Raw genomic sequence first — 23,061 nt, 5'->3', positions numbered from 1 at the left:
TATAGTAGTGGGGGACATATTGTTTTTGCCCTGTCTGTTGGTTGGTCTGTTGGTTTGCGCCAACTTTAACATTTGCAATAACATTTGCAATATTGAAGATAGCAACTTGATATTTGGCATGCATATGTATCTCATGGAGCTGCACATTTTGAGTGGTGAAAGGTCAAGGTCATCCTTCAAGGTCAAAGGTCAAATATATGGGTCAAAATTGCTCATTTAATGTACACTTATGCAATATTTCAATATTCAAGATAGCAACTTGGTATTTGGCATGCATGTGTATCTCATGGAGCTGCACATTTTGAGTGGTGCAAGGTCAAGGTCATCCTTCAAGGTCAGAGGTCAAATATATGTGGCCAAAATCGCTCATTTGATGAGTACTTTTGCAATATTGAAGACAGCAACTTGATATTTGGCATGCATGTGTATTCCATGGTGCTGCACATTTTGAGTGGTCAAAGGTCAAGGTCATCCTTCAAGGTAAAATATATTAGTCAAAATTGCTCATGTAATGTCACTTCTGCAATATTGAAGCTAGCAATTTTATATTTGACATGCATGTGTATCTTATGGAGCTGCACATTTTGAGTTGTGAAGGGTCAAGGTCAAGGTGATCCTTCAAGGTCAAACGTCATATACGGGGACATTGTGTTTCACAAACACATATTGTTGTTCTTACATTTGAACTCTGCTCTGAGAGAACGGGGCTTAATGCATGTGAGCACAATGTGTCCCATATCAAATTAGCCAGTGCACTCCACACAGGCTAACCAAGGACGACATATGTCACCTAGACTGGACCTTTGTTGAAAAGGGACTTATTGTAAACAAAAAAATCCATTAAAGCAGAAAGTGTCATCCCTGATAAGCCTGTGTGGTCTTCACAGGCTTATATAGGACACCACTTTGTGCACATGCATTAAGCACTGTTTTCCCAAAGTGAGGCTCATTAAGAAGCAACTGGGGAGCCTGTGTACCTATCAAACACAGCCTCTTGTTGTGTTGATCCTGTATAGTGGAAATAGTGTTCATTATCTTTTAATAAATTTTGAGCCAAACATCTCAACAACAATAAATATAAACAATTTTATTTCATGTATATGTATTAAAACACCAATTTATAAGATTTTGCTATGCAATATTCGTGATAATAACTTTTATGTAAAATATACGAGATGTAAATATTAGCTACTATGGAAAATCAAATGTTGAATAACTATACAATATTTCTATACATTTGAAATCAACTCATATTACATATATTAAAATATGACTCATAGTTATTGCAAATATTATTTCAGTTTTTTTAGGTATCCGTTGCAGTTTTTTTTCGTTATTTACTAAAATTGTTGGTATATTCAGAGTTCATAGGTTGTTATTAACCAAGATAAAAATAATTTTGATTTTTCTTTCCAAACAAAATAAAGAACAATTAATATGAAAATGAACAAGTTCTAAAGAATTGGACAAGCACATGAAGTGATTTAATACCACAGCTTATTTTGCGCTGAACAAACACAACAGTAACGCGATTTTTTTTCCAATTCATGCATTTTTTCCAAATACATGTTTATAAATTAACAGGGGTTGAAATTATTATTTTTCACCTATTTCAAACATTTGATAGCTCATGATATGTTGCTGTACAAAAACTAGTTTCTTTTCAAATGCTGTTTAAGTCATTTAGGTAATTTTGTTTACAAATTTAATTCAGTCAGAGGTATGAAATTTCAACAAAATCACTTTCTGGCATCTTTGTTTTAGCCCAGGAGTATGAATGACAATTTGAGAATGCTTTATTCAATTTCAATTGCAGTCAAACATAGGAAATTACAGCTTAGTGTCATGGCCACCCTGTTTTGGCCTCGATCTTATATCGTCAAAGTCATTTAATCGTCCCCCCACCTTATTCTCAGAAAGTCCACCCTCCCCTTGGTACAAAGGGTTGGCAACGAGTGTGTCGTCTTTGCGAAACTCCGGTGACTCTATCACCCACTTATTCTCCGTGTTCCGAGAATCATTCCCGTTTTGCTGGCTTAACAAACTCTGTGGCCCTGATGTCCAGTTCATGTTAACGTCATCCATGTAATCCGCAGGAATTTCCAGTCCTTTTGGGTTTGAACCAATGAGAACGGGTATTTCTACTTTCAATTCTTTCCCGCCTACGAGCTCCACTCTGAACTGAAACACATATGAAAGGTCTATGATGTCACAGCAAGAGAGGAAAGACTCTGGTATATATGGCGGTACTCCAATCCTCACGTTTTGCCAACGCCGACTGTCGCCCTCATCCAGTTCGTAATCGTCCCGTCGTTTATTGACAATCTGCTTGAATGTAGCCATGTTTTTCTTGGAGTGGTACGTGCTGTTCATCATAAGAGCCCCCTGGATTGCAGTGACCCTTAAGGGGCTATGGTTTTGTACGTCTGCAGTCAGGCAAATGTCTTCGCCCGGGACAAATCCAGTCTTGTTCAGATTCACTTTCATCTTCAATTTTCCCCACGAACACATTGAAAAGTAGGTCTTTGCACTTTGAATGTCCTGACCTTCATTGATCTCGTCTGGAAGAACTGACTTCCTGGCAACGAGGAATGGTTCAGTTGCTATGGTATTGTCACTGGGGCGTTCACCTTGTATCACGGCTTTGAGTATGTACGTGATGCTTCCATACTTGCCGATGAATGAAGAGGGTATATTTTCGGGAAGGCGATATTCAAAGGGAAACTTGTTAAGCCCTGAGTCTAGACGTTGAACTTGTTGCGGCTTAAACAGAACCTGAAAGTAAATAAACATTTGTATTAATAGATATGAATTGTATCTTGACAAAACGTATGTTCATCTAAAACTTTTATTTAAGGTTTACTTCAGCTTGTTATGATTTTTCTATCTCATCGGCAGTATTATAGAATGGTTCAAATTTGTTGATTCAATTTAGTTTTAGATATGTCTGTCTGAAGTACTTTTGTAGTATATTATTCAATTGCACGGTCCTTTTTTCATAAGTACAAAATCCTCATGTTTAATTCACTAGTGTTTTCACCACTGATGCATAAATAGAGCAAATACCTTGAAGTAAAATATAATATTTGAAATTATGTAAGTTAAACATACCAGTACTTTTCCCTTGGATTGCGAATTTGTAAGTAAGTAGGGATATAAATAGTTATGCTGGTCCCTAAATATTAATTTTGTTAGTTTTTGATGATGGGCACTCTGGAAAAACGGGCCTTAATGCACATCCTCGGCAGGGACAACACTTTCTGCATAAGTGGATTTTTGTTAAAAAGATTCTTCCTTAAAACATTAAAATCCATAAACGCAGAAAGTGTCATCCCAGATTAGCCTGTGCGTACTGGATGATACTAAATGCATATAAATTAAGCCCTGTTTTTCTAGTGCAAGACTAATATGTTATCACCTGGGATGCATTGACATAGTTCTCAACGGACTGCTGGGTCTCCCCGTATTCGTCCTCCCATGTGCACACTCCCTCCCCTGTCACAGACAGATGAATGCTCTGTACAAACGTGCTGCGAACCAGATGGGCCACTGTCAACAACAACAAACATCATTATCATCATGACAATGATTTTCTTGGCCATCATCATCATTGCCATCAGCTTCATCACTAACAGCGTATTATAAATCATAATCGTTATTGTCATCCATGGAATCATCATTTTGTATATGTATACATCATCATTATCAACATCCCAATCCGACAAAATCAGAAATTTTATTAATATCAAATGTGAAATAATTACAATATGTGAGAAACTATTTTAACTTGCAACAGCTCTACCCAGTATGTTCGATCTAATGATCATAAAATCCATTCTAGTTAGCCATTCATTTGCAACCACCGATTCCCGTTGGATAGTTGTCAGTTACTGGCATAAGTATTTACACTTTGAACTGGTAACCCAGCTAACTGAGGAAAAGAACGGGTTGGTTAATAGACCTAATTGATATCACTGACAAACCATGGTTAACTCTATGAAAACATACAAACCCATGCGAAAACTATGTATACAATTTACAATCTTAGACAAAACCTTTCCTTGGTGGTTAACTCTTTCAGTGCTGGAACCGAATTGTTAAGGCCTTTGCAAACAGTTTGGATCCAGATGAGACGCCACAGAATGTGGTGTCTCATCAGGATTCAAACTGTTTGCTATTCTGATAGTATTCTTTGAAAAAAAAACACGAAGATAATACTAATTTTAGAAATTCAGCAGACGACATTTTAGCAGACGACAAATTTCCCAGCATGCAAAGGGTTATTTCCTACCTATCTGTCCTCGGATGATCTCCCCTGGTTGATACTGGTACTGCTCATCTATGTCATGTTCCAGTTGTATGTCCACCCGCTCCACCATGCTACCTCTATTCAGGGCGGCCATCTTGTCTGTGTCCGTGTTTCAGTCTTCAATCCTGAAGCAGCCAATATAACAAAGGATGAAAGGCAAAGCTGTTGGATCTGCTAGATATTTTTCTGTCAATTACTTTTAATCCTATTTCCTGACCCAGGGATCGTATTAAATAAAATATGAATGTTGTGCATTGATATTGCGTAGTGTTTGTAAGTTGTTTTTAAGCCTGTTGGTTTAAATCATATGGTTTAATTAAGTGAAACACTAAAAAAGTTTGTTTGATTTTTTTCTTTAAGAAATTTTCTTTAATACAATGTAAATTACAAACAAAAGAAAAGCAGAAAACCACTTGCTGAAGAATGAAAAATAAATAAAAATAATACAGAAAGGTATTACACATTTTAGCAGAAGACCTCTCTTGGTTGACACCAGATATTAAATTAAGTAACACTGACACTGTATAAGAATGGTCCAAGATATTAATGTTATTGTATCACTGATAAAATTGTCATCATTTGGAAGTAATGAATGTGCATATTATTACAAATCAATCAATTAATAACACTATTGACATATCCTCTTTTGATAGGATTGTGTGGGAGTTTAGCCATTAGCCGTTTGATAAATAAATCAATAAAGACAAGTGGATCCACCTTGTCCTATTCATTGAAACTATGCATGTAATTTGTTCAACAAGAAATAATAAATTAGAAATATACCTTTATGAATTGTTAAGTATGTTTTAAGGTTTCATAGTTTAGTGGTTTAACACAACATAGTTCTGGCTGAGTGATTCTTGATAAATTTAGGCCTTTTCCTTGCCATTTTTGGATAGATGAAATTTTTGGATTGTGAATAGTGTTCCCACAAAAAAAGTCTACTAATTTGGGAAAAACTATTTTAATATCTCTATATGTCTTTCTAATAATACAAATTATATGAACAAAATCATAGTTATATTCTTTTTTAGATGTTATGGAAATAATTATAATAATCATTAGATATTTAAAAAAAAAATACATTCAATTTTTTTCTATTTTGCTTTCGGCATTGTTTAATGGACATGTATATAGTTCTGGAAAAGGCCTGAAGTTGGACCTCAATGTTCAGCAAAGATCGTTCAAACAATGGTCTTTTTAATGTGCAAAACTATTCATCATCATTATCTTTATTATTTTAAATCCCATCCTTATCATTATAATTAATTTTATCATAATTCAAGTTAGCAACATCCTCTCAATCAATTTTATCATAATCTTTAAACATAAAACATTCAATATTTATACTGGTATTTTTGGGGTTTAATGATAACAGTATACTTGGGACAATTAACAAAAAACAATATCACAAAGTAATCATAACAAAAGAAATGAATGAAGATTGGTGAGTATCATTGATGACCCCAGCAGATATGGGAGTCTTCAAAGAAATGTGTCAAGACGAGTTAGCAGTAAGTACCATAAATGAACAATAACTGAACTTACCAGTGATGGGTTAATAGCCAAACAGTTGTCTTAAATGCTTGTAATAATTTCTTGGGCGATTAATTGTGAATAGGTTATTAATATAATACTGCAAGTCAACCATTAACCTACCGTGCATTTTATTGCTCTAACATATGTCAGGTTGCAGCAATTTAGAGTTGGAAAAAACAAAGGGAATAATGGTTTTATGTTTGTCACCATGCATGTCTGGTATGTTTGATGTTTGAGGAAATGTTTTGAACATAAAAGAATTGTGTTATATGACAATAAGATCTACAAAGTATTATTGATTTTATATATATATAAATATTTATATATAATGTGTACATAAATGTAAGTTTGAGCAAACAATTATAACCAAGATGCCCAATGGACACATAAGGCCTTGAGCATTAAAATGCTGCAAGCATCTAGATGATACAATGATGGGTGTGAATGTTGTATTGTCTAGGTTAGGTTCTAAAATACCATTGGAAAAAGGACCGGTAATGGAGTATGTCAAGATAAATGTGTAGATAAAATACCATACTTTGTAAGATTATGAACAATTGCACTTTTTTATACGGACAAATGAATTGTTATAATAGCAGCTTTCAATGAAAATATCAAAGAATTTGACTTATAAAGAAAAACACACTTAAAATTTATATAGGGTATTATTTAATTTGACCTTATGCATGACCAAGAATGTATGATTATGTTAAAGGAAAGTAAACATTTACCAATGTACCACTGAATCTTAAATTGAAGAAGGGAATTGTTAATTTATGTTCATTTGATTAAACTTTGGGGAGTGTGATTATGTTCACACTAAGATACGCCTGTCATAGCCGGTATGTTGCAGCGTTTACTAATTCAAAAATTAATTCACCTTAAAGTTACTTCATCACAAAATTTAACCATCAGATTTGCTCTGATTGTATGAGGATATGAATTATGTTAATATACGAATTGGGTTTAATGTTTAATGTTCACTTCAAAACAATTATAGTTGTCTGAAAGTGATTTATGCCATATATTTTTCCATTGTCAATTGTAAAGTGGGTGTATATATTGGTATATATACATTGACATTGAGCAAATCAAACAGCATATAAGTGACAATTTGCTATACAGATCTTTTTTAATAACACCCTTGTAAGTTCGCAATCTGTGCCATTACTTTTCCTTAATGGTCATATTTGTATTTAGTTACAATGGTCATATTTGTATTTAGTTACAATGGTCATATTTGTATTTAGTTACAATGGTCATATTTGTATTTAGTTACATTATGGTCATATTTGTATTTAGTTACAATTATTCTAACAAGAGCACCGCAAAACGGGTGCCACGCTCGGATGCGAAAGCTTGTTAGAATTTTTTTTTTTTTTTTAGAGGTAACAGTGACCTTGTCCTTTGACCTAGTGACCCATAATGGGTGTGGCATGTAGAACTCATCAAGGTGCATCTACATATGTAGTTTAAAAGTTGTAGGTGGAAGCACTTTGATTTTAGAGCCAATGTTAAGGTTTTATCACAATGCCGGAGGACGGCAGACAAAAAGCAGGCTATGACAATACCTCGGGTTTTCTCCGACAACAGCCTTGCTAAAAATTATTTAACACTTATGTGCATCACTATTTTCTCAAATGTTTGAAATATATGGTAATAAAAAAGTTGTTTCACTGACTGTGCATTCAATTTAATATCTTTTCATGGGGAGCTTAATGTTCAGAGATTATCAACTTTGATATTGTGAGTAATAACACAAAAATGAGTACTGATAAGACATAAATCAAGCTTTTTAAATAAAAGTATGATATGGAATGCACTTATTAAGAGATTTACTGAGGGAACATTTTAACTGTCTATGCAAATATATCATATTATATCATATTGAAATAACCTTATGGAATGAAATGTTCATACAAATATGACAGTAAATTTAGATTATAAATGTGGTGTTATTTTTTGTGACCTTACAGTACATGTATATTCAATTAATATGAAATTTCACACAAAAATATCCTATACAAAGCACCTTTGTAAAGCAGGCTTGTTAAATCAAATTATTTTAATTATTACTTGTCTTATAATATAACAAATAATTGAAAGGCAACCAATATGTATAATACAAACTACATGCAGAACAAATATTTATATAAAAGACAAAGACAATACAACTAAAAAACCTTAAGATCAGGCAGTATTTTGTTGCAAATTTACTCACATTCAATGGTAAATCACAGGATCCATATTTTAAAACTCAGACAGAGTACAAATTACATTCAGGTGTTTCAACAAGCTTTGCTTGGCTGACTTTGTGATATTTCAAAATGTTTCTACTCTAAAATAATTCTGAACCTGCTTTTTACGTAATCACTGCAGCGTCCAAAATACCTTTAACATCAGCGCAAAGCTGACTTAATGTTCCATATCTTTTAAATCTTACACATTCTTAAACACAAATCCTTTGAAAAAGTTGACAGGATTTTAACCACTGCACTTGGACGTCCCAGTATTACTACCTCTTTTGTATAAGGTGTATTAAACTGGTTTTCGGTGTTCAGCAGAGCGTAGATCAATACTATACAGGAATAGATTATGCATGATTCAAGAATAGGCAAGCCTTTGTAAATAATGGTTATTGGTGCAGATCAATGTTTCTTATTGATTTTCTTTCAAGAGATTTTTAGATCAGCTGTTTTCCGTGGTATTGTCATAGCCAGCTCGTCGTCCAACGTCGTGCTAAAACCTTTACATTTTGTTAACCTTTTGAACATTGGCTCTGAAATCTAAGTGCTTCCACCGACAACGTTGAAACGTCATATGTAGATGCACCTTGATGAGTTCTACACGCCACACCCATTTTGGAGTCATTAGGTCAAAGGTCAAGGTCACTGTGACCTCAAAAAAAAATAATCTGACAAGCTTTCATTTATTCAAAACTGCACCGGCAGCTGAGAATTGGCATCTGTTATGCACAGTGTTCTTGTTTTTCTGAGTTATAAATATATATATATATATTATTTTTTTTTAAGCAAACCTTTATAGTAAGAGTAAAACAATTTATACAAGGTTGTATTCCTTAAAAACACTTATACTGTAGATTCTGAGGTTTGTTGATTCAGATGGTAAAACTTATAATGGTAATAGTGGAATGACAAGGAAAGTCTGCCTATCTGTCCGTCCATCCCTCTGTCCGTCCGTCTGTCTGTCCATCCTTGCTATACACAAGGTGTTCTGCTCAATTATTCATTGTTATATATAACATTCAAACTTGCAGGCATCGCTTCTTATGATATGAAGTTGTGCTTGTGTCCTACTTTAATAATTAAAAAAATTGTACTTATACATTCTGCAACATCATGTTATGCTACATTTCTTGCAGTGTCGGAGGTTATTCTTCATCACTATTATGAAAATTTCTAGTTCAGGACTATAATTAACACAGACTATTACCCGAGTGATATTATCAGCATTATAAGTGTTATGTAAGTTGGGTAGAAAACTTTTTTTTAATCTCAATTAACTTTTAAGTGAAAAATCACGTATACCCATTCATGTATATTTTGATTTGTAATGTTCTGCTGTTTTAAAGTGATATACTGAGAGCAGAATATATATTTATTATACCCTGTACAATGGACGTAAAAAAAAGTATCAGTGATTTGTTTCAGAAAGTCTGTGTAACAATATTCAGTAGATGCACGTAAATCAATGTTGATGTGAACTTCATTTCCTATCATAAATTTTTCAGTAGGTATGACTTGTTTGGTTGTAAAATTGATCAATTTAACCTTGAGTTTTGCTAGTCATCAATCTCTTTAGTGGTGAAATGAATACCCCAAAACTGCCTATTATACCAAAATGGCGTAATTAGGGAGTATAACTTTGAGCAAATACTGATAGTTTATGATGTCTGCAGTAGGCATCATGGAGTGAAACAAACAAAATAAGAACAATTTAATTCTATATCCTTTTCTTTATTAAACTGTCCTCTGTTTTTGAAATTACAATTATTTTTATGCTTTAAAAACATAAGTACAATTTTGAAGGATTTGCATGAAAGCATACAAAAAGAATAAAATGTTGTTACAAAGTTTCATCTTGCTTACTTTGAACTGTGATTTGTTTTGCTCATCCGGACAAAACATATGCTTATTCATAATGAATATAAGACCATTTTAAAAAACAAGACTTGTGTTGTTATCTGATAGCAATTACATTTGCAGTAGATGCTATTTCAAAATATCAGACCAGTCATTCTAATATTTTCTTAAAATAATTAACAGCCTTTTAATTTACACTAAATATATAATGTGCCTGCAGTTTTGTCCATTGAAAGCTATGAGCAAAACTGGGGATTTAAAAAAATTAACCCAAGTGGTTGTTTAGCTCTTAATAATGTTTTGAAGTCGTGGCATTGAAATTTCATTCTTAATAAGAGATTCAAACTAAAATGTGTTTACAAGGGTGCAATGTACTAAAATTTCAAAGATATTCCACAAATCTCTTAACATATATAAAATCACCAAAGTTATTGTGAAAAAGGCTGAATGTAAGCAATGTTTTAATATATATACATTATCTCATATGATTTCATGCCTTAGAACTCCAGGTGTGAAATTACTAATCTTAACATGCATGACTGTTATATGCAACCTGTATGGTTATTGTTTATAGAGTGCTGAGCTTCTGGTCAGATTATTGACTATAATGTTTGTGACATAAAATATATAACCCTTTCCCACATAAGAAGCAAAGTGAAAATGGCTATGTGCAAACAGCATTTAATCAGAACAGCCTGCAAGTAACTCGCAGTCTGTTCAGGTTTTATGCTGTTTGTTGCTCATCAGTATCTAAAGGAGTTGGAAATGAAGCCTTTCAAACTTGAATTTAGTTAGAAATGTATTTAATTAAATGTAACTTTGGAGGGGACTACTAATGGGTCAAAATACGTATCTAAGTGGTCAAGGGTTAAACGCCGGAAGAAAATTTAGTATTCAAAATCATAGGATAAATACAGTACATTCCGTTCCACATCCCTTGTTGTCAGGCTGCCACTTCAATGTGTGACACCAAAGTCATATCTTCTAATTCATTACAAGCTTGTTTGTTAAGGTTTGCCAAGTAATTTCATGGGTTCAAAAGTATGTATAAGGAAAAATGAGCAATGACCTGTACTAAAATTACACTCATAGACCCTTCTAATGCAACACTTGATCTTTTTTTCTGTATTGTTTATCACAACATTTTCTAAAAATTTGGAATATAGCATGTAAATCATTTTTTTTTTTTATCTCTGAAGAATTTTGTTCAAATTAGTCTATGATTTGATAAAATATCATTCAATGAGCAATACCACTCTAAAATAGAAAGTCTCTAAGTGACACAATCTGAAAATATTTACTTCAAGTGAATATCATTAAATAGCTTATATCATACAAACATTCCAATCAAATGTTATAAAACTTTAATTCATATGAGAATGTCATACATTGTGTTTAAATGACATTATTAAATTTTGGAAGACCACTATAGGTTGATGGACAGTCTAATGATAAAAAAAAGAACTTCAGATCTATCCTCCAAAAATACCAATTACAGAAATCTCTTAAGTCTGTTGTTAAAGGGTTGTTTTCATACAGATCATGCAACTTAAATATCTTGCAGTTGCTTGTAGTTCACAAATGACTTGGAGATATCCACATCTCAACATATCCAAATAAAAAGCAATAAGAATCATTGAAACTTAACCCAGTTATTCTTAAAACACACGCATATTTGAGCTATCAGGGCAAGGATGTAAAGACAATCAAGTCTGATTCTGTCCAGTGTAAGGACTGCTGAACATTAAAAAAGGCAATTGATAATTTAGAGAATGAAGATGTAATGAATAGCTGTTAACTTAAATACTTACAAATGTACATTTTATTAACAGCCCAAGGAGATTAAGGACATTCCAAGTGCTATCAGTGAAGTCCTACAGACGAAGAAGGGCACCATGTTTTACGTGCTCACGGTCGTAGGCGAGCACGGGATCCCAGCGGAATATGGCGGAGTTAGCGAGAGGAGAGGACGATCCATGTCTGTGGTGGAAGCAACAGATGATCCGGCGTTCATGACAGAGGTTTCCGGTCTGTCTGAGGATCAGGATTGGCGACCGGATTACATCAAAACCATTGATGTCCCGGAAAGCCTCCTTGTGGAAATTCGTAAAATGTACTTTTCAAAAAAAAATTACAAAATGATTTGTTTTGAGTTATCAGGGTTGAGAATAATCTTATACCCATGCATGAGCTATGGGTCTCTAAAATGTTTTGCTGGTCTCATAGATTTGTTGAGAAAACTGTATCTCTATACAAAAAGTAACTAAAGAGCAAGGGTGGGTATTCCTTGGTTATTAGTCCCCTACCGGTTTCACCGGAGGGGACTTATGATTTAACCTCTTTTTTTGTCTGTCAGTCTGTCACACTTTTCTGGATCCTGCGATAACTTTTAAAGTTCTTAATATTTTGTCATGAAACTTGGAACATGGATAGATGGCAATATGGACATTATGCACGTCATTTCATTTTGTTCCTACGTCAAACATTCTGGTTGTTATGGCAACAAATAGACTAGAAATACTGCTGAAAATGGTGTTTTTTTCTGGATCCTGCGATAACTTAAAAAGTTCTTCATATTTTTTCATGAAACTTGAAATATGGATAGATGGCAATATGGACATTATGCACGTCATTTCATTTTGTTCCTACGTCAAAAATTCTGATTGCTATGGCAACAAAAAGACTAGAAATACTGCTGAAAATGGTGTTTTTTATCTGGATTCTGCGATAACTTAAAAAGTTCTTCATATTTTTTCATGAAACTTGAAGCATGGATAGATGGCAATATGGACATTATGCACATCATTTCATTTTTTCCTACATCTTAAATTCTGGTTGCTATGGCAACAAATACACTAGAAATACTGCTGAAAATGGTGTTTTTTTCTGGATCCTGCGATAACTTTAAAAGTTCTTCATCTTTTTTCATGAAACTTGAAACACGGATAGATGGCAATATGGACATTATGCACGTCATTTCATTTTGTTCCTACGTCAAAAATTCTGGTTGCTATGGCAACAAATATATAAAAAAAATCAAAAAAAATCTGACAATGGTGGAATTTCTGACAATGGTGGATCCGGTAAGGGACATATATTGCTTGGCAATAGTCTTGTTAACCATATTAGTTTAATTAATTATTATCATTACAAAGTTAAAGACGGTATATTTGTAACTGCTTGCATTTTCCCAAAATTTTAATGTACAACTTTCCAACATGTTCCTTTGTTTCCTTATGATACGATTATGTGCATATGCAACATCCATCTTACTAGATGATAAATTAAACAAGAAATGCCCCTTTTTCAAAATAGGCATTTTATGACTTCATGATTATCAACAAAATTAAGTTCCCTGAACCCACGAGGTTCACAGGTTTTATATATTATGATTTTTAGCGAGGCTGTTTTCGAAGAAACCCCGAGGTATTGTCATAGCCTGCTCTTCGTCAGCCGTCCGCCGGGGTCGTTCTAAAACCTTAACATTGGCTCTAAAATCAAAGTGCTTCCACCTACAACTTTGAAACTCCATAAGTAGATGCACCTTGATGAGTTTTACACGCCACACCCATTTTGGGTCACTAGGTCAAAGGTCAAGGTCACTGTGACCTAAAAAAATTATTCTGACAAGCTTTCGCAGCCGAGTGTGGCACCCATTATAGCTCTTGTTAAATGATATCGTAAAGCAGGTCTATATAAAGTTTTGTCAAATTATGTCCTGGGTTAAAAAAAAGACTATGCCATTTTTTATATATCAAAAAGGCATTTTACTTCTTATTTTATAAAGGGATTTCACACCTTATTTCATAAAGGGATTTCATACCTTATTTCATAAAGGTATTTCACATTGTATTTCTTAAAGGGATTTCCAACCTTATTTCATGAAGGGATTTCAAAACCGTATTTCATAAAGGGATTTCACACCTTATTTCATACAGGGATTTCACACCTTATTTCATTTAGGGATTTCTAATCTTTTGTCATAAAGGGATTTCATACCTTATTTCATAAAGGGATTTCATACCTTATTTCATAAAGGTATTTCACATTGTATTTCTTAAAGGGATTTCCAACCTTATTTCATGAAGGGATTTCAAAACCGTATTTCATAAAGGGATTTCACACCTTATTTCATACAGGGATTTCACACCTTATTTCATTTAGGGATTTCTAATCTTTTGTCATAAAGGGATTTCATACCTTATTTCATAAAGGGATTTCAAACCGTATTTCATAAAGGGATTTCACACCTTAGTTCATGAAGGGATTTCTAACCTTATGTCATTCAGGGATTTCACACCTTATGTCATACAGTGATTTTACCCTTTATTTCATGACGGGACTTTGAACCTTATTTCATAAAGTGATTTCACACGTTATTTCATCTAGGGATTGCACACCTTATTTCATCCCGTGATTTCATATTTTATTTCCCTCGATGCTTCCAGCATCCGGTTAAACTTCCTGAACCACCTTGAAGACTGGACAGATCAAGCATCAGAGCGGGCGTCCAGTGTTGTAGTTGCAAAAGTAATTTTACTTGACCTGTAATTGAACAGGAATGTTCTAGAATGTTTGTATCTGTCAAGTGTTGGAAGTAATTTATACAAGAAAAAACATTAAACATATCAAACATTTTTGTTGAAAAAGGAAATCATTTGTTATTGTTGAATCTTAACTCTCCCTTGTTTTGGCACTGTTTTAAAATGCATCAAGCAAATTGTGTAGGAAAAGATCTAGAGAAAATAGCATGATGCTGTTTTAAAAAATACACAATGGAACAATGGAAAATGAAAATAATAACCTGTAAGGACATTATTAAAATTGTTGCTCTTTGAAGTATTTTGGATTTACCAAACAAATCTATTGAAAACTGCATTAGGAGGTCCCGGCCTTTCACCCTGTGTCTCTTTAGCATCATGTAGTAGTTTTGATCCATTAATCTGTCTCAAATGAATTGCCATGTAAGAAACTTGACCCTTTTTCTAGTGTGAGGAGCTAAACAGCGAACTTGACCTTCGTCTTCACCTGCACAAGCCTAGGGCGCGCAGAGCTGAATACGATGTTCACAATGTTCGAGCAGGTGGGTTATTGGTCAGTTAGTGTGGAAAACTGGCTAAAACAAGTATTTCCATTGGCTACAAGTTCATATTCTGGGACTTACTAATCACATGAGAAATAACACATTCATCATGAAATGATATCATATCAGAACATGTCTTTGGTTATATATCAACATGTTTTGTGTTTTGGTAAAGCTAGAAACAAATTCTTGTAATGAGGTCAAAACTCTGAATTTTTACTCCTTTGATCTTGTCCAACAAATAAAAAAATATTCCCGCGCTTGTTTAATAGAAAATGGTAGGAAAAGTCAACTTGTGTTTGATTCTCTATCACTTAGTATTGCAATTTTGTGTAATTATTTTTCTATTTCAATTTTTCTTTTGATGAAATTATCTATATGTGTCCATTCTGCGAATTCCTCTTATTTAAATAAAGATGCAAAGTCGTCAGAAATACTGGCTTTAGTATGTGCATTTAATACTTGTGAACTAACTTTCCAAGGAAACATGTAAGGAGGTTAAATGATGACCTGATAGGATTAAAATACTGAAAAAATGACACCACCCCCCCCCAAAAAAAAAACAAAAAACAAAAAACTATCATGTTCTAGCTGAGCTTGTGATGCACTCTGAGAGAGTCACCCGTCACTGCAAGGGGATCACGCAGGCGCTGACAGAGGTGCGGAACCGTTTTGTCTCCATGACAACCGAACACAACGAGCTGGCCAGCAAGTTCCGCAAGGACATCGAGGCACTCGAGGTGGTCTTCATAAACGCTACCAAGGCTTCCAAGTATTTATAAACTTTGTGTTCGCTAAGTTTAACCCATTTATGCCTAGTGGACTCTCCCATCCTTCTAAATTGGATCAATTTATTTCCAAAATTAGGGATGTCTAGTATATTTATTTCTATATTTAGAATATTGCTTACAGAAATTCCTTTTAGCAAACAGCGTAGACCCTGATGAGACGCCGCATCATGCGGCGTCTCATCAGGGTCAATGCTGTTTGCCAAGGCTTTTTTTCTAGAAGCTAGGCATAAATGGGTTAATAGTTGCAATGACTTATTCAGTAATAAATTGTGCAATGTTTTGTACACACTCTTAGGTTTATTAAGAGTTTCAATTACTTATTCAATAATACATGGCTCAATTTTTTAGGAGACATGATATAAGGCTTGCAATGACTTTTTCAGTAATAAATTGCTCAATTTAATTTTCTGTTGATTCATGATCATGAGTAAGTTTTTAGTTTTTAAATGGAATTTTCTGCTGTTTTGTGTGTGAAAATATTCATTAATCATCACTTGCAATAGTGCGATGTATTATTTGTTATTAGTCCCCTACCGGTTTCACCGGAGGGGACTTATGGTTTGCGCTCCGTCTGTCAGTCAGTCAGTCAGTCTGTCAGTCAGTCTGTCTGTCACACTTTTCTGGATCCTGCGATAACTTTAAAAGTTCTTAATATTATTTCATGAAACTTGGAACATGGATAGATGTCAATATGGACATTATGCATGTCATTTCATTTTGTTCCTACGTCAAAAATTCTGGTTGCTATGGCAACAAATATATAAAAAAAATTCTCTGACAATGGTGGAATTTCTGATAATGGTGGAGCCTGTAGGGGACTTAAATTGCTTGACAAAAGTCTTGTTATTAATACAATTAAATTTATTGTAAGAGCTCAATTTAAATTATTTTTTTGTGATCTTAGAAGAATGTTTTTTATTCACTTAAATCAGTATTTTATGATTTACAACTTGCATTCACAGTTTCTATGAATTTAAGTTCATGTGCTTTCTTTTGATTTGATTCACTTGACCAGTTGCAGGTGTAAAATTATTCTGTCTCTCAGTTGTCCCTTGTGCAATTTTATGCAACGATTTTCAAATAGTCTCCCCTGAAATGTAGCCTAAATTTGGTAAACTCGAGTAGACAAGTAGAATTGGTTAATTTGGATAAAAAATAACCATTTTTGCACCCTCTCCCTGTTCTAGCCCTCTGCAACCAAGTATAGGAGGTATATGGGATTCAACATGGATGTCTTTCCCTCAGTCTGTCTTTGTATAGACAAATTTCCAATATAGTCTTTTTATGTCCAACATTTCAACCGGTATGCAGGGTCCTAATGATATTAAGTTTTGCACGTGAAATTTATATTATTGGTCCTTATTGTGACAACATTTAGTTGCCCATGGTTCATTTTTCTGTTTATTAAGGAAACAAAAACTGCAATCATCGCCGCACCACATTTTCTTACATTTCCAAACATTTTCTATACCATTTCATGCATTAAAAAAAAATACATTTTCCTTATATTTTGCATACATACTCATACATTTTCCATACCATTCCACACAGTTTCCAAACATTCCCATACATTTTCCATACCATTCCACACAATTTCCATACATTCCCATACATTTTCCATACCATTCAACACAATTTTCATACATTCCCATACATTTTCCATACCATTCCACACAATTTCCATACATTCCCATACCTTTTCACAAAATTCCATACATTCCCATACATTTTCCATACCATTTCACACAATTTTCATACACCCATACATTTTCCAAACCAGTTTGAACAATTTCCATACTTTTCCATACATTTTCCATACCATTCCACATAATTTCCATACATTTCCATACATTTTCCAACCCATTCCACACAATTTCCACACATTCCCATACATTGTCCATACCATTCCACACATTTTCCACACATTCCTATAAATTTCCTATGTGATCCCCACACGTTTCCCATTATTATTTCAGACTGTACAACTTGAAGAATCAGCTGAATGTTGAGCTGGACAAGTTCATGTCAGTTATCCGCGCGTCTCTGCGTCAGTTCAGACAGCACCTTGACGAGACCCTGCAGATGCTGAGAGAGTCTAACGCACGGTTCATCAAGTCCTTTAAGTGAGTAGCCTTCCAGAATGATATGAGTGTCCCACTGGGAAAACTGGGCTAATTGCATGTGGGGAAAGTGTCGTTCCAGATAAGCCTGTGCAGTCCCCACAGGCTAATCAGGGACAACACTTTCCGCCTAAACTGTATGTTTTGTATGGAAGGGTCTTTCTGTAAATGAAAACTTCTAAATAAAATCCTGGGAAGACTCATTACGCCACTGAATAAAGCCCACTCTTCACAGAACCAGGCTCATTTGTTTTAAGATCAGTTTTAGACAGTAGACTACAGAAGTAAACTCTCTGGTATATGCAAAAAAAATGTTTAGCAGCTGTTTAAATAGCATGTTTTCAGCGGGCCATGAAGTGAAAAATCATTGGAGAGGATGATGTCTTGTAAAATGTGAGCTCTTTATACAGATATTTTTAGCTTGATTCTTTTTATTTTGTTAATGTTTTTATCAACTTTTTTTTATAGTAGACACTGTTGAGATATTTTACCTTTATTTTGAACAGAAACGATTATAAGCAATTGTTTATTAAAAATACCTCATTTAAATGAAAAAATGTGATAATTAAAAAAAATGCTAATCTTTGTAAATGATGGGGTTAAAGTTTCCTTAGTGATCTTTGACTCCCCGCTGTTAAAGCTACATGTACCATTCAATCTTGTAGGGTATTTAGCGATGGTGGCAACTTCTGCCCTGAAGAGATCGAGGACTATCGCAAGCGTCTGGACAAGATGGCCGCCAATGTGGACAAGGCTGAGGGCTCCATCATGTCTGACCTGGAGGATATGGAGTCCAAACGTCTGGAGCAGGCCACCAAGGTTGCCATGGAGTTTGAAGACAGGTAGGTCTTAAGAAAAAAAACAACAACAACACATTCCGTAGATTTCTTAAAATGTGCAAGTACAAATTTTCAGTGTTTCCAGTATTTATGTTTTTATTAAATCAATTGATGTAGGCTATGGAAAAACATGTATAGTATTTAAGAAATTCTGGTAAACAAAAGAAACGTGTTTGTATGACATATGTGCTATTCAATAATTTCATGGACTCTCAATTTCAAGGTCCATATTTCTCATATGTCACTGGAATTGCTTAGTTTTTTGCAAAGGTATCATTTTAACGTTGTTGTGCTTTCCCTGTTTGGAAATGATAACCATCAGGAATATTTATTAATTTTACCATTAGTCAGGTTCACCGCAGGGTTCACATAAAAATATTTTTGGGTCAAGTTCAAGGCTCCTGTGCTAGAAATGGTTTCTGCTTAATAACTTTAGTTTGGATGCACATGCTATTCTGGCACGTCACATTCCACTTTCATGGTATTGTTTTTTAAGGAAGTCTCTTCTTAGCAAACATTCAGTTAAGGCGGAAATTGTCATCCCAGATTAGCCTGTGCATATTGCCAAGGCTGATCTGGGACGATACTTAATGTTCACACTTTAAGCCCAGTTTTCCCAGCGCAAGGCTCATTTTGTGACAAGTTGGCACTCTTAATGCAGGTTTAAGAGCCACATGTTTGACCTGATATTCATGGAGAAGATAGCCCGCTGGCTGACCAACACGCAGGTGAAAATCAAGGCTGAGGTGGCCGAAAGCAACACCCATGCACAGAAGCTAGCAAAACACCTCAGCGACATTGAGCGACGGATTGACGCGTGCGCTCGACCCAACCTTGATAAAGAGGTAGGACATGTTTGGGGTCATATTAATTTTTGTTAGAAAGTATTTATGAATTGACCAGTCTGCCAAGTAAAATGTCTGTGGTAATAATACAACATGATTGCAAAGTCATTCAATTTCCAAAGGTAAACTAATTGAAAGCCAGAGCAAACCATTATTTTGCCATGTGACATTAAAATGTAGTATGTCAACTGCATTGGTTTGAAAAATTCATTGCCAATTATTATATATAATTGCTTTGCACACAAATGTGAACCATTCACAAAGGCTTCAAGTTCATTTTGATCAAGCCCCTTTATAAAGATATTTATTTTATAATCACCAATATGCACTATTCTTTGCAAATTCTCTGAATTGAAATGTATTGCGTTAAAAAGAGATTCACTGAAATTTGGTATCCATATAGAAACATAATTTATAATTATCAACTTTTAGTATTCTTTTCAAATTATGTGAATTGAAATGTTTTTACCCTTTCACCCATAAGAAGCAAAGTGAAAATGGCTTTTGCAACAAGCATAAAACCAGAACAGCCTGCGAGTATCTGGCAGTCTGTTCAGGTTTTATGCTGTTTGTTGATGATCAGTAGCTAAGGGTAGGAAATGAAGCTTTTAAAAGCTGAGTTTAGTAACAAAGGTATTGAATTAAATTTAACTTTCTAAGTGACTATAAATGCGTCAAAATACGTATGTTAGTGGTAAAGGGTTAAAAGAAATTCAAAGAACTATGGTACGTCTGCAGCAAATCACATCTGAGCAGCTCAATGCCAGCCTGAAGGGAGTGTTTGAGGCTTTCCACACACGCAGCGTGTACCTGAACTGCCTGAAGGACCCCACCATGAGACCCCCGTCCAGCGCCATGCAGGGACCACCAGCAGTCGGTCAGTTGGAGTCATGTTTATGAGCCTTTGCTGTGGGAAAATGGGGCTTAATGCATGCACATAAAGAGTTGTCCCAGAATAGCCTGTGCACAGACTAATCTGGGACCATACTTTACACACGTGCATTAAGCCCTGATTTCCCAGAGTGAGGTTTGTATGTATGAGAATCTGGCTGTCTGGAAAGTATGTCAATCTGGCTGTCTGGAAAGTATGTCAATCTGGCTGTCTGGAAAGTTTGAGAATCTGGCTGTCTGGAAAGTATGTCAGGGCTTATCATGCTGACACTGGCTGTCTGGAAAGTATGTCAGGGCTTATCATGCTGACACTGGCTGTCTGGAAAGTATGTCAGGGCTTATCATGCTGACACTGGCTGTCTGGAAGTATGTCAGGGCTTATCGTGCTGACACTGGCTGTCTGGATAGTATGTCAGGGCTTATCATGCTGACACTGGCTGTCTCGAAAGTATGTCAGAGCTTATCATGCTGACACTGGCTGTCTGGAAAGTATGTCAGGGTTTATCATGCTGACACTGGCTGTCTGGAAAGTATGTCAGGGCTTATCATGCTGACACTGGCTGTCTGGAAAGTATGTCAGGGTTATCATGCTGACACTGGCTGTCTGGAAAGTTTGTCAGGGCTTATCATGCTGACACTGGCTGTCTGGAAAGTATGTCAGGGCTTATCATGCTGACACTGGCTGTCTGGAAAGTATGTCAGGGCTTATCATGCTGACACTGGCTGTCTGGAAAGTATGTCAGGGCTTATCATGCTGACACTGGCTGTCTGGAAAGTATGTCAGGGCTATCATGTTGACACTGTCTGTCTAGAAAGTATGTCAGGGCTTATCATGCTGACACTGGCTGTCTGGAAAGTATGTCATGGCTTATCATGCTGACACTGGCTGTCTGGAAAGTATGTCAGGGCTTATCATGCTGACACTGGCTGTTTGGAAAGTATGTCCACGCTTATCATGCTGACACTGGCTGTCTGGAAAGTATGTCAGGGCTTATCATGCTGACACTGGCTGTCTGGAAAGTATGTCAGGGCTATCATGTTGACACTGGCTGTCTGGAAAGTATGTTAGGGCTTAACATGCTGACACTGGCTGTCTAGAAAGTATGTCAGGGCTTATCATGCTGACATTCGCTAATTTAAAGAAAATTGTATTTGGCTTCAGCTTTTTCTTCATAAAACCAGCAGAAGTGAGTTGGACTTCTATGTCCTACACTAAATTTGGCTCAAGAAAATTTTAAGCCAGGGGAAGCTCTGTATGTTAATATCTTGATTTGTTTACTCACTGTGTACTTATTGTTGTTATTGTTGAACAATAATTAATATAGCATTGCTTATAACATTAAAACACATTCATATAGTTTTACATAGATTCAAAGGAAAAGTACATTGCTTTCAGAATAGAGGACTCCATAAAAATGAAGCAGTTCATTAATTACTGAACACACCATGCCTTTTCATGTATAAACGGTTGGAATTGTTTACAATTTTTAGACTCCATGAACTTACAGGACATCCTGCACATCTCATAAAAAACTTGTTTATGCTGTAAAACTTGATGAAAAATCTTTTTCATTTGTCACCATGTTTGGTGCTTGTTGAAAACTTTAACAAAAAGAATAACAGAAGTGAAATGATGCAGATTTTTAAATGAGATAAAAAAATGGTAGAAAATACAGATCATTGTTTATTGAGATTTGTCTCAGTATCTGGCAGTTTTTTTAGTTGCTCAATATATTCAGATTTCTGTGAATATATCAAAGATAATTTGTTTCTTAGACTATCATTAAACATTAAAATGTTTTACCAATAGAAAGTGTTAATACTAGTAAGTTATAACAGCCCCACTGCAGTCAGAGATAGGGGAGAATTACTATTAAATTTGTTGTCTTTACTGTTCTTCTCACAAATTAGGTTCCCAGACTGGGGCGTGAACTGAGCTGTGTTCTGGGAAAATTGGGCCTAATGCATGTGTGTAAAGTGTCATACCTGAGTAGCCTGTGCAGTCCTCACAGGCTAATCTGAGACAACATTTTTTGCATTTACAACATTATTTGTTTGAAGAAAGTCTCTTCTAAACAACAGTCCAGTCTAGGCAGAAATTGGTGACGTTTTATGCACATGCATTAACCCTTTCCCACTAAGAAGTAAAGGGAAAATGGCTATGTGCGAATAGCATACAACCAGAACAGCCTGCAAGTAACTCACAGTCTGTTCAGGTTCTATCCTGTTTGCTGCTCTTCAGTATCTTAATGTTGAAATTGAAGCCTTAAAAACTTGAATCTGGTAAGAAAGATATTTAATTACATGTAACTTTGTAAGGGACTACAAATGCGTCAAAATACGTATCTAAGTGGTGAAGGCTTAAGAGCAGTTTTTCCAGAATGCGGCTGGCACTGATTGAGAGTCCTGCTACTGCCAGCCACAGACAACTCTTAACCCTTTCAGTCCTGGAACCGAATTTTGAAGGCCTTTGCAAACAGTTTGGATCCAGATGAGACGCCACAGAACATGGAGTCTCATCAGGATCCAAACTGTTTGCTA

General features: G+C 35.1%; 2 protein-coding genes across 2 annotated transcripts in view; one reads left to right on the top strand and one right to left on the bottom strand.

Annotated features, from left to right (window-relative positions):
* The window catches only part of LOC127837917 (coiled-coil domain-containing protein 180-like), a 103,247-nt gene that overhangs the window by 24,583 nt on the left and 55,603 nt on the right, over window positions 1-23,061 (top strand). The window contains exons 20-27 of the mRNA XM_052365372.1: window positions 11,784-12,064; window positions 14,400-14,481; window positions 14,941-15,034; window positions 15,626-15,806; window positions 17,802-17,948; window positions 18,611-18,787; window positions 19,446-19,629; window positions 20,368-20,506. Coding sequence (XP_052221332.1) covers window positions 11,784-12,064; window positions 14,400-14,481; window positions 14,941-15,034; window positions 15,626-15,806; window positions 17,802-17,948; window positions 18,611-18,787; window positions 19,446-19,629; window positions 20,368-20,506 — 1,285 coding nt within the window. The remainder of the gene's footprint in view (window positions 1-11,783; window positions 12,065-14,399; window positions 14,482-14,940; window positions 15,035-15,625; window positions 15,807-17,801; window positions 17,949-18,610; window positions 18,788-19,445; window positions 19,630-20,367; window positions 20,507-23,061) is intronic.
* Window positions 1,073-8,396, bottom strand: LOC127837916 (arrestin domain-containing protein 4-like). Its single transcript, XM_052365370.1, has 4 exons — window positions 8,070-8,396; window positions 4,292-4,434; window positions 3,419-3,549; window positions 1,073-2,775 (listed from the first exon to the last, which is right to left on the bottom strand). Exons 2-4 carry the CDS (start codon window positions 4,401-4,403, stop codon window positions 1,831-1,833), a joined length of 1,188 nt encoding a protein of 395 aa, XP_052221330.1. The 5' UTR covers window positions 4,404-4,434; window positions 8,070-8,396; the 3' UTR covers window positions 1,073-1,830.

Source organism: Dreissena polymorpha, chromosome 7 (genome assembly GCF_020536995.1).
Source record: "Dreissena polymorpha isolate Duluth1 chromosome 7, UMN_Dpol_1.0, whole genome shotgun sequence".
NCBI lineage: Eukaryota > Metazoa > Mollusca > Bivalvia > Myida > Dreissenidae > Dreissena > Dreissena polymorpha.
This window is presented reverse-complemented; position numbering and strand designations above follow the sequence as displayed.

Bases quoted from the DNA above. Each gene is read 5' to 3' on its own strand.
- LOC127837916 (XM_052365370.1), bottom strand. From the start codon at position 4,403: ATGGCCGCCCTGAATAGAGGTAGCATGGTGGAGCGGGTGGACATACAA. The intron at 3,550-4,291 runs GTAGGAAATAAC...TGTTGTTGACAG, and splicing joins GATCATCCGAGGACAGATAG to TGGCCCATCTGGTTCGCAGC. The intron at 2,776-3,418 runs GTGATAACATAT...ATTTACTTTCAG, and splicing joins ACTATGTCAATGCATCCCAG to GTTCTGTTTAAGCCGCAACA.